Consider the following 12184-nt stretch of genomic DNA (forward strand, 5'->3'; position numbering starts at 1 on the left):
AGAAGCCTCAAGAGCAATACAATCTGCTATATGAAGTATGCCAGGTATCTGTTCTCTTTTTTTATTTTCTCACAGGAATTGGAATTTTGGAATTGATCTCAACTAAAAAAACAATATATATATATATATATATATATATATATATATATATATATTTAAATATTTTCTCATATCAGCTTAATATGCAACTTTGAATTTTTCTCTTTTTTTAGGTTGATTTCTCAAGAAACTGTAAAGGCAATGTGTATTGTACAGTTTTCATAGTTTGTTTGACAAACCTGAACAGTTCGACACAGCAACACTGGTTCAGCCAATGACGTGAGTTTAGGGCAGAACTATCTATTTGTTTAACCAATGGCAGCTTGGGGAGCACTTAGAAAAACCTATCTGACATTATTTAGCAGGTCTGCATTGCAGAAATTGTACTTTTGACATTTTAAAGCTAAAGAAAATTTCATTATATAGAGTATAATTTAGATGTGGAAGGAAAACACGTTCTCCAAGCAGGCTTTTTAGTATAGATCTGATTTATTGGCTGTAGAGGGAGATGGGCCAGGGGAGATAAGCTCTATGTCCAGCTGTCACACACTCGTCATGTGAGAAAACGGCTCAGGCCAGAGCAGTCTGGGCAGCAGGCACGACACAGGAAACTAACTCACCAAGCACACAACTGCTGCCTCTTGGCTACATCCACCTGCCCGCTGTCCTTCTCCATATTCACTGTCCATTGCCAAAAGACACTAGCATAGTTTTTCCCTTCACACAGGGACTTTACAAGTGGAAAACACTTGTTCTGAAAAAGCTAATGAAGTGTCCAGAAGACAGATCACTGAAAGTTTGGAAGGCTGTGTTCACTTATTCAGCTGTTTCCTGTCATGGTGACTGAGCAATATGCCATCACATCTCGATCTCATTACACTGCCTGCAGCCTGTTTCTGGAGCCCTACCCCATTTGATATACGGTGCGGAGAAAGACAGAGCGGGAGAGACTTACAGTGGCGGTGAGAAAAGAAGGCAAGAGGAAGATGAATGAGAAAAATAAAAAGTAATTGTGATAGGAGGAGGAAACTGCAAGGAAGAGTAAGAAAGAGAGAGAGAAACAGTCCCTGTGGGGCTGAAGCTAGTGATCACTCCCTCTCTGTCGATTCCAACCTTCTGTCAGCTGGATGCAGGCTTGGGGAATGATGGAATATTTGGAATGTGATTACATAATCCGGATGTAAAAGAAGGAAAGTGTGTTCTTACAGTTACATTAAAAAGATGTTTATTTATTTTGAACTCTACTATGAAGAAAAAATCATGACCCATGGAAAAAAAAAGCAAAAGACAAAGTTTTTTTTGTTTAAATTAAAAATTCCTCTGATACAGACAAAATGCCTTTTTTGTATAATGATTCCTATTTTTAATTTGTGATGGTTCTTTTAATCTGCATTTTAATTCCCAGCTTTTCCGCTTGTGTTTCACTATGTGACATTGTTTTGTCATGGGGGTAAAAGTAAGGATAAATTTTTTTTAAATATATATATTTTTTAGATATATATGTTTATCATTTTGACATTTACAGTTCTTATGTATAACAATATAACAATATATATATTTTTTTATTTTTATTTAGTCATTTATTAGACACTTTTATCCAAAGCGACTTACAAATGAGGACAACAGAAGCAATCAATTGTAGTATTAAAACAACTAAAAACAGATCCAAAACTAAAAGCTAAAACTTTATAAATACTACCTATACACATTTTAAAAATAAAGAGATTAAATAAAAGAGACAAATGCATACAACAACATTTCAAAACTTAGCATTTAAATGAAAAACAAAAAAACAAAGCTAAAAACAATTCAAAATATTAAAGAACAAAAGGTATAAGAGTATAATAACATAACACTAAGCCAAACACCAAAAAAACAACTACATATATGTGTATGTACAACCACACACACATAACATACAGTATATACTGTATATGTACATACACATTTATAAATTCAATATATATATATTATTTCATTTCCATTTAGTTTGTTGAAGTGTGGAGTCGCACGGTAGAGTTGATGGTCTTTACACTCTTCGGTCTGCACACGAGGAGGCCTTCACGGGACGGCTGCGGTCTCGTTTAAACGAAGCTTTTTATACCCCCCAAAAAAAAAGAATATGTATATATATATAAAAAATTTACTTTTTTATACATATATATATATATGTGTGTGTATTATAATGTAATATAATTATAATATGCTAATAAAAATGATTAATAAATATTACAAAAACATTTTTGTGTATACATAATTATTTTGATAAATATTGATAATAAAATTATGTAATATAAAATATATAATAATAAATAAAAGTATAATAAATAAATAATACAAATTATATACACACTGGCAGCCAGCCAGTAATTAGTTTTATTTCTTTGAAAGACATCATTAATGTTCGCAAAGGCTGCATTTATTGGTTAAAAATAGTAAAAACAGTAATATTGTGAAATAATATTACAATTCAAAATAAGTGCTTTCTTTTTCAGTATATTTTAAAATATAATTTATTCCTGTGCTGGTAAAGCTGAATTTTCAGCAGCAATTACTCCAGTAAAAATTATATTAAAATATACATTTTAAACAATGTAATAAAATAAAAAAAGTTATTTTAAATTCTGATGATATTTCACAATATTACTGTTTTTACAGTATTTTTGATCAAACGCAGCCTTCGTGAGAAAAACATTAAAATCTCTATTATTCCAAACTTTTACATATCATTTATTTTTATTATTTATTTATTATAATTTTGTTTATTTTTATTATAGTAGGGATGAGAGATTGAGGGGGACAAAACCCAGGTTCACGCGCATCCAAATTTGTCCATCCAAATTTGCATTGTCCTATATTCATTAGGTTGGTTCTGGCATCCCTAGTTAAGCGTAGCATGAGTGATCTTTACGTCATGCAAGTGGAAATCTTAAATAAAGTTCATTTTCAAAAGAAAATTCAGATTAACTTCACCTTTGAGGCATAAAAAGCCAAACGAAAGAAAAGAAGGGAAATCAATGTCCTAACTAAGGGAGTCATGCATTAATAATGAGCAGCTTGCAATGGAATCCTCTGCATCTGTTTCCCGACAAATATGTGCTTGGCCTGCAGTGAGGGGAGCTTTACCGTGAAAATGCCAGCACGCAGATCTTACGCTAGCTTCATGATCACACACAAGTTCACTACAAACAGCATACTGCATTTTACCTCATATTCTGTACCTGTCAAACATTATTAATGCATATAAGAGGAATCTCCATAAGCATACACTCACATGCATGCATAACAACACACAGGCCCTTTATATTCTTTAAAAGCTTTAGATTAGTTTGCGCTAGGTCAGACAGCTTAAAGAGATAAGACAGAAACTCTAGGGGAATTTAGCAGAAAGGTAGAGGTAGGGAAGAGGCGAGGGAAGAGTGAAGAGAAAAACAAGTGTGGCAGGTGAGACCTGAAAGCTGTCTTTGTGCATTGCCTGGCAGTAGAAACACTGACGCCGCACACAGAGACAGGTACACACTTTGATGAGAGGAGGGCACTTTCTTGACAAACACCTCCCCTTCAAAACCGTAGCGTGCTTCCCGGCAGAGCAAACAAACAAACCAAAAAGAACCTCAATCTGCCTTTAGATTAACTGGCATCAGATTCAGTCTCGGCTCTCTCTTTCGATTCGGGCTTCTCAAAGCGCCTTATTTTTTCACCCCCTTCATCTCCGTTCAACTGGAGCTTGCAGAGGGTGGATGCTATCGTTCCCCAGCTCATGTTTTGCATGTTCACTCGAAACACTGCACCAGTGTGTGTGTGAAAACAGCAGAACCGACTCGGACCACAAGACTAAATACACCAATTTCAAATCAAGCATGGCCTCATACCGGTGCACACACAGTCTTTTAAGCCCACCACCAGGGTTGGGCATGTGATGATTCACTTGATAACGCACCCGTGGAGGGCTTTGATGTTGTGCAAAAACTCACTGGACTATGTTGTTTTGTTAACTTCCCCTATTCAAACTGTTAACTGCCCTTTTATATATACAGGCAAAATGGGAATCATAAGGGGCTTTCACATCGGAGGAATATTTTCATAGTTCCTATAACTACTGGCGGAAGTGCCCACTTTTTGGCCTGTTCGCACAGCAGAAACTAGGAACATATTTAGGAACTCCGTTTGGGGGAATTACAATGAGCTCCTACTTCAGAGTAGGGTCTAAAACAGTTCTATAGGAACTATCATTGATGTAAGTGTACGAGATTTAGTCAGATTTTCATGCTTTTTCAATCGCGTAAATTGTGCATTTACATCTCTGTCATCACAAATCCATGACACACAACAAAAACAGCTCCAATCATGGTGTTCCTCCATTCACTGGTTGTAAATGCTGCAAATAAAGATGTCGCTGTTGGCCGCGATTGCAAGCAGGAAAACGGCCCGAGGGGAACTTGGTTTTGTAGGAGCCACCATGCTGGATAGTTCCTATAGAACTGAGTTCTTAGAATTGCACGGTGCGAAAGCCCCTATAAGGAAATGTGTGGCTCTGGTTCTATGTGTAGTTCATCCAAACATGAAATTCTGTCAGCATTTACTTGTACAAAACTGAATGGAAAATATATTTTGAAAAATTTCTCAATATGAAAGTCAGTGGGGTCCAATTTTGGTTTGGACCCCAATGACTTTCATTGTATGAACAAAAACATTGTTCAGAATATCTTCTTCAGAAGATCACTTCAGGGTCAGCCGAACAGCACTTGGTTCATTTTGGACAAGATGGAAGTTCAGTATGTGAGTCTTAAAAAAAAAAGGCTTTTTTCCCACAAAAAATTCACAAAGACCTGCTCATAGGAATCATTTGTTCGGGAATCAGACTACATTTGGTTGTGCTGTATGGTTTTAAATTAATAAAAAGAACTGGCTCATAATAATAATTCGTTCGAGAATCAGACTACACTGGTAATGCTGTATGTTTTTAATTAATTAAAATAGCAAAATTCATAAGATTAATTTATTTGCAAATCAGACTACAGGTTTTTTTTTTCATAAAAAATAACTGACTCATAAGTTTCAGACTACAGGTTATGCAGGATTTCACCTAAAAATGTAGAAATTGTATTGCATTACAGACAAAATATCAAACCAAGTGGTATTTTAGGAGCTTTATCTTACAATTAACTTCACATTTCTGAGCCATTGTTTTATTACTTTAAACCATAAGAGTTTCAAACTTTAACTGTTGTCTAGATAGTTTTTAATAAATGTATGTACATACATCAAATCAGAACTCTCCTCAAGATAACACAGTATCACAAAAAACATCTTGTCCTCTTTTTGAACAATATTTCTGTTTTTATTTATTGATTTAAATGTATTTTATTTAAATCCCCCTAAAATCTTTTTGTGATATACATTTATCTTTAAAAAAACTTTATTGGATATTGGACATTTCATTAGTTAATGCTGTGATACTCATACATTTGACTGGCCTATTTACATACAAAAAATGTATCGTACTGTCCATGAGTATAATGTCTGGTATTCATGTTCATTTTTTAACCACAGTGCACCACTTTCCAAAAAATGCCTGAAATATGACCCTTCCCACTGTAATGTGCTGCCATCCATGATGCATTGCTTGCTCACTAAAGTTTTCATGTGTTTGAATCTGTTGAGTGTTTGAGGATGGGATAAGAGTCTGTGTTCATGGCAGTACTGATATAAATGAACAGAAGGCTGTGTACTGAAGTGTGTTGTTAATTTCTCTGCTAGGGTAACACAGAGGGGATTCACTGAGCCATGCAGAGAGAAGGACTACCAAGAGAGGAGAAATTGCACTGCATCACTTCCAGCGGACGACAGCGGAGCACACACGTACTTCTGTCACATGAGCTTACCGTCTTGTGAACAGACAACCGAGACGGAGAAAAAGAGCGCATTCGTGTCTCTGGTTTTCACTGATGGACAAGTGGGCATCGGGGCTATGCTGGAGCTTCGGCCCCTGCTGTCCATCCCGTCTCCCCCCTGCTGAAGCTCCCGGGACAGCCCTGGAGCACAGAGGGTGAGAGAGACGGCCTCATGCAGGCACGCAAGAAGTACGTGCTTCTGGGCCTGTGCATGTGCTGCTGGCTGTTGCTCTATTACTGGGGCGGCTTGCAGGAACGGCTCCTGGGTCTCATCACCCACAGGAGGGGGGAGGTAGCGCGGCCCTGGCCCAACTGGTTGGATCGGGACCTGCTCCCGGGTTACGCCGACCAGGCCGAGCTACAAAATGCTGGGGGTCCGGGTGACTCGCCAAGGCAGCGCCGGCAGTCGTGGGCCGGAATCTACAAGAACAGTCACTGCAGGATGGACACCTGCTTTGACTTCGCCCGATGTCAAGGGCAGAGTGGCTTTCGGGTCTACATCTATCCGCCGGAGAAGGGCGAACGGGTGTCTGAGAGTTACCGCAAGATCCTCACCTCGGTCGCGGACTCACGGTATTTCACGTCGGACCCTCGAGAGGCATGTTTGTTCGTGCTGGGAATCGACACGCTGGACAGGGACCAGCTATCGATGCAGTTTGTGCCCAACATGGACGAGCGAATTCGAGGTTACCCGCTCTGGAATGACGGGCGGAACCATGTCATCTTCAACCTTTATTCCGGAACCTGGCCCAACTACACCGAGGACTTGGGTTTTAACGTGGGCCAGGCTATCCTGGCCAAAGCAAGCCTGAATACGGAACACTTCCGACCGGGCTTTGACATTTCCATCCCTTTGTTCTCTAAAGAACACCCTCAGAAGGGTGGAGAGAGGGGCTGGTTAGTTCGCAACACCGTCCCGCCAAGACGGAAGTACTTGTTGATGTTTAAAGGTAAACGTTACTTGACGGGCATCGGCTCAGACACTCGCAACGCTTTGCATCACATCCACAATGGCAAGGACATCGTCTCACTAACGACGTGCCGCCACGGCAAGGACTGGGAGAAGCACAAAGACGCGCGGTGTGACCATGATAACCAGGAGTATGAGAGGTAAGTCATGTAAATTAGCCAAAGGGGAGTTTCTGTACTTAATAGCTTGAGGTTTTAAGAGGAATGATGGCCGTTATGAGATCAGTTTCGGTTTCAGTGACTCAATGGAGTTCGTCAGTGACACCCTGGGCTATGAACTCAGGTTCCTCTGTGTTAAATACAAGAAGCAGCTATCGGTTACCGCAGGGTGTGGGTTACTTATGTAATACATGGCAAACTGTCAAGAGTGAATAACGCTGAAAATGTATCAAGTGTTCTCTTGAGGATGACATATACGGGGTATTGTACGTCATAAATGTGTTTAAAGAGATTTTGACTTGCTGATGTTAGTGTAACTATTAGTTTTCAACATTGCGTATTCAAGAAACATGAGCAGAATGAATGCGACAAGTGATCCTTCGCTAAGCCTCGCCTTCCTTGGTTCCTGTTGCTTACTCAGACAAGCTTTACAGAACATCAAATATGAATGAATGAATGAAGATTCCCATGATTGTCAGTAAAATGTGCTCATAAAGTGGTATTCTTACATGGACTGGAATGAAGTGTGACACAAAAAATATTTTTTCAGTTTTTTTTTTAATTATGCATGGAACAAGATTTATTTAAAGATAAAAAAAAGAAAAAAAATACTTATATCCTCTCAAGGTACTTTTTTACCATTATATGGCAACTTTGTTTTATCATATTTTTATTATTTTTGTTAATTATATATTTTTATATATTATATATATATATATATATTTTTTTTTTTTTTAAATTTGAAAATTTATTTTTTGCATCTAAAACATGCAGTTCATAGACTCACATTAAAAAGAACAAAAATAAGGCAGGATTAGTCAGTGGCATTTTAAGGCGGGGCTTAGCTAAAATTAATTTACAGGATTTTACTTACAATTTACATTGAAATTTGTTCTGCTCGCGTTTAATCAGTTAGGCCTGTTGTGTTTATATGAATGGAGTATACATTTATATTATAAAGTATATTTATGATGAATAGTACATTCCTATCTCAAGTTATTGTGCACAGCTGTTCTGTGAATCAAACCATAAAGCTTTAAGCATTTTTTTGTGCTTTTCTAAATTGTTTTGTAACACATGCATGACCCAGCGGAATTAAACAGATTTGGGTGGAGAGATAGCCTACTGTAGAAGAAATATGGGAAATGAAGGGAGGAGAACTAATACAGGGCCTCAAAACTACCACAGAGAATGTGTATCAAATCCACCGTGGGCCTTAAAGGAGCAGACACGGCCAAAAAGAAACCGAAGAAATGGTCTCGAACAGTTGAACAGTGCTTCGGGCTTGTTTGCTTTTGGTTTGTGGTGGGGACAGAGCTCCACTCAGCACTGGATGAATGTGTTCATTTATTCCACAAGATAGGTTGGGGGGCTCTCCCACGCAGGAACAAACTTAGCCATACTTGTTAGCAGTACAGGTGTTAGGTGGTCCGGGATCCATGTGAGGAAGAAAAACATTAATGAAATACTTTATTTCTACTGGAATGAACATGGCGGCTTGCGTCGTGGAGGTCTAAGCAGGAAAAGTGTTTTTTTTTTACACTGGCAGAAATTGTGACTGCTGAGGAGTTGGTGGAGGAGTGGGAGGTATGACCAAAATCTTATATGGAGGTTTGAAAGTACAGTATATATTATGATAAAGGTCAATTTAGCAAGAAAATTTAACCCCAAAATGTTTTATATATTAAATAACATGTAATATATTTTGTATAATTCTGCCATTGGTACAGAAACAGCTTTAAAGGGATAGTTCACCCAAAAATGAAAATCTGTAATTAATTACTCACCCTCATGTCATTTCAAACCCTAAGACATTTGTTCAACTTCGGTACATAAATTAAGACTTATTAAGACGGCAACACAACTAAGGACATCGTTAAAATAGTCCATGTGACATCAGTGGTTCAACCATAATTTTATGAAGCTACAAGAATACTTTTTGTGTGCAAAGAAAAGAAAAATAACAACTTTATTCAAAAAGTCAGAAAGCTCTCGGATTTCATCAAAAATATCTTAATTTGTGTTCTGAAGATGAACGAAGGTTTTACAGGTTTGGACCGACATGAGGGTGAGTAATTAATGACAGAATTTTCATTTTTTGGTGAACTATCCCTTTAACATTGTGATATTTAGGAAATAACTAATATATAATAAGTAGGACTGCATGAGCCATGTTTAAAGCTAAAGTAAAAAATATGCTGAAATATGCTGAGTTGCACACCTGAGATCAGTTGAATTCTGTATTAATGTAGTAAACCGTGTCAACAAAATAAAATCAAAAAAAGTTAAAAACTGTAATGTTAGATATTCAATTCAAGACTGTTGCTATTTTAATATATTGTAAAATGTAATTTATTCCTGTGATGGCAAAGCTGAATTTTCAGCAGCCATTACTTGAGTGTTCAGTGTCACATGATCCTTCAGAAATCATTCTAATATGCTGATTTGCTGCTTAAGAAACATCTGTTAATATTATTAATGTTGAAAACAGCTGTGCTGCTGAATTTTGGGTAAGCCATGATACATTTTTTCAGTATTTTCTGATGAATAGAAAGTTCTAGATAACAGTATTTATTTGAAATAGAAATCTTTTTTTGATCAATTCACTGCATTCCTCACAAATCTCTTTCAAAATTAAAAAAAATCTTACTGACCTCAAACTTTTAAACACTAGTGTATACTGTATAATTATATACTGCATAGCCTATATATAAATGATATAGCTAATGGTTGAGACATTTCTACTGTTCATACCGCCCAGCCCTCTGTGGAGTTTTGAGGGTGTCGGACCCAGAATGTATAAACAATGCTGAAATATGCTGAGTTGCACACCTGAGATCAGTTGAATTCTGTATTAATGTAGTAAACCGTGTCAACAAAATAAAATCAAAAAAAGTTAAAAACTGTAATGTTAGATATTCAATTCAAGACTGTTGCTATTTTAATATATTGTAAAATGTAATTTATTCCTGTGATGGCAAAGCTGAATTTTCAGCAGCCATTACTTGAGTGTTCAGTGTCACATGATCCTTCAGAAATCATTCTAATATGCTGATTTGCTGCTTAAGAAACATCTGTTAATATTATTAATGTTGAAAACAGCTGTGCTGCTGAATTTTGGGTAAGCCATGATACATTTTTTCAGTATTTTCTGATGAATAGAAAGTTCTAGGTAACAGTATTTATTTGAAATAGAAATATTTTTTTGATCAATTCACTGCATTCCTCACAAATCTCTTTCAAAATTAAAAAAATCTTACTGACCTCAAACTTTTAAACACTAGTGTATACTGTATAATTATATACTGCATAGCCTATATATAAATTATATAGCTAATGGTTGAGACATTTCTACTGTTCATACCGCCCAGCCCTCTGTGGAGTTTTGAGGGTGTCGGACCCAGAATGTATAAACTTGAAGGAAAATGTGAAGGCAAGCGGCGACACAGCAAATTGGGTCTCTCTCTTATTTCACTGCTCTGGTACCACAAGGAAGCTAAGGTGCCAAACTCAGAAATAGAACTTAGGAGGTTCTCTCAGGTTAATGATCACCAGCATCTGCTACTTCCACAGATTAACCTGAAGGCACACCAAGCACCCTACTGAACTCTTGCCCAGGGTGGAGAGATAGGGATGCATCCGGGGATGCTTCAGGAATGAGAGAGGAACTTGCTGCAACCGAATGGCCTACATTCATTCACTTTTCAGGGCTCTTTAAAAAAGGGGGGTGGGGGGTTGAGGGGGACTTGCATTGTACTGGGAATGTAAATGAGAAGGAGTGAGAGGGCTTGTGGGAAGAAAAATAGGGCAAGCTGTTTCGGGACAGTTTTGGGACACACACACACAGACGGAGGATTATACTGCAATACTGATTATACTCTCTTCAGTACCACCGTAGACTTCTGGGAAAGCATTAGAATGCGGTTGGATGTGTGTGTGTGTGTGTGTGTGTGTCTGAGAGTGTAATAGTAAAATGCGGTACCTTTCTTGACAGCTAACAAGGTCTCCATGACTACACTCCTACCATGTGCAAGACGTTTGTACAGAAGAGGTCATTATTCTCGATTCTCAAGGAGAAAAGAAGAATAATGCACTGCCTTTTTACATCTGCCATTGAAAATAAAACACAACTACAGGAAAACACACTCTCCAGACGTAAAAATACTATTTTTAGTGAATTATCGCCTTGGAAGTGAATGTAAATGATCACAACTGCGCTTAATGAACTTAATAAGGACCTTAACGACGGGCCTCTCATTCGTTCCGTGACCTTGTATGTGCGTATTTGCGTACAATCGTTGGCAGGATGCAATAAGAAATGCTACACCCCACTGTAATTAGGGGGATGTGAAATTGTAGATTTCGAAAATTGAGAGAGTGTGGTTTGTGTGGCTCGTGCACAAGCCAGCACAAACTAGGTTTATTTAGAACAAATAAAGAGAGAGCGAAAGGGCCGTCCATCTTCCTTTCTTGTCTTTTGTGCGCTCTTTTGATTTTTTTCCAAGTTCTCTAATTTTCCTTACCGGGATTCTAACCCCCCCACCACCACCCCATCCCCCACCTCACCATTCACCAATCCCTTGTCCCTCTTTCCCCATCTATCCAGGCCAAGTGTTTTACATACACATGCATTTGCTTATTGGCGTGCAGACTGAGGCATGATAATTTGCTCTTCATGCATGGACACTTTTTTCAGTCCAAAATGCACCTCAGACACATAGACGTCACATGCACACTTATCAGTGCGTGAAACATGTTCACTCTTTTGTCTTCATGACCAGGATAAAATCATGAAAGGTAAAGGCCATGACCTACATTTCCCAGGATTCAGTGTAGGCTAATCCTAGAACCTGATAAAACATACTGCATCAGGCCACTCAACTTTAATATATATAACTTATATATATGCATAAGAATCTAAATGCAATTAAAATACTAAACAATACTATATTATGCTATATATTCATACTTATATATATATATATATATATATATATATATATATAGCATAATATATGTAGCATAATATAGTATAGTATAGTATTTAAAATATATATATAATATATATAAACTTAATATATATATATATATATATATATATATATATATATATATATATATAT

The 12184-nt window shown here is 37.3% G+C and overlaps 1 protein-coding gene across 1 annotated transcript in view; it reads left to right on the plus strand.

The window, feature by feature from the left end:
- Positions 1–12184, plus strand: part of LOC107592050 (exostosin-1c-like) — a 62305-nt gene that overhangs the window by 3106 nt on the left and 47015 nt on the right. The window contains exon 2 of the mRNA XM_016281406.1: positions 5800–7043. Coding sequence (XP_016136892.1) covers positions 6106–7043 — 938 coding nt within the window. The 5' untranslated portion in view covers positions 5800–6105. The remainder of the gene's footprint in view (positions 1–5799; positions 7044–12184) is intronic.

This window comes from Sinocyclocheilus grahami, unplaced genomic scaffold, assembly GCF_001515645.1.
Source record: "Sinocyclocheilus grahami isolate Dianchi unplaced genomic scaffold, SAMN03320097.WGS_v1.1 scaffold149.1, whole genome shotgun sequence".
NCBI classification, from domain to species: domain Eukaryota; kingdom Metazoa; phylum Chordata; class Actinopteri; order Cypriniformes; family Cyprinidae; genus Sinocyclocheilus; species Sinocyclocheilus grahami.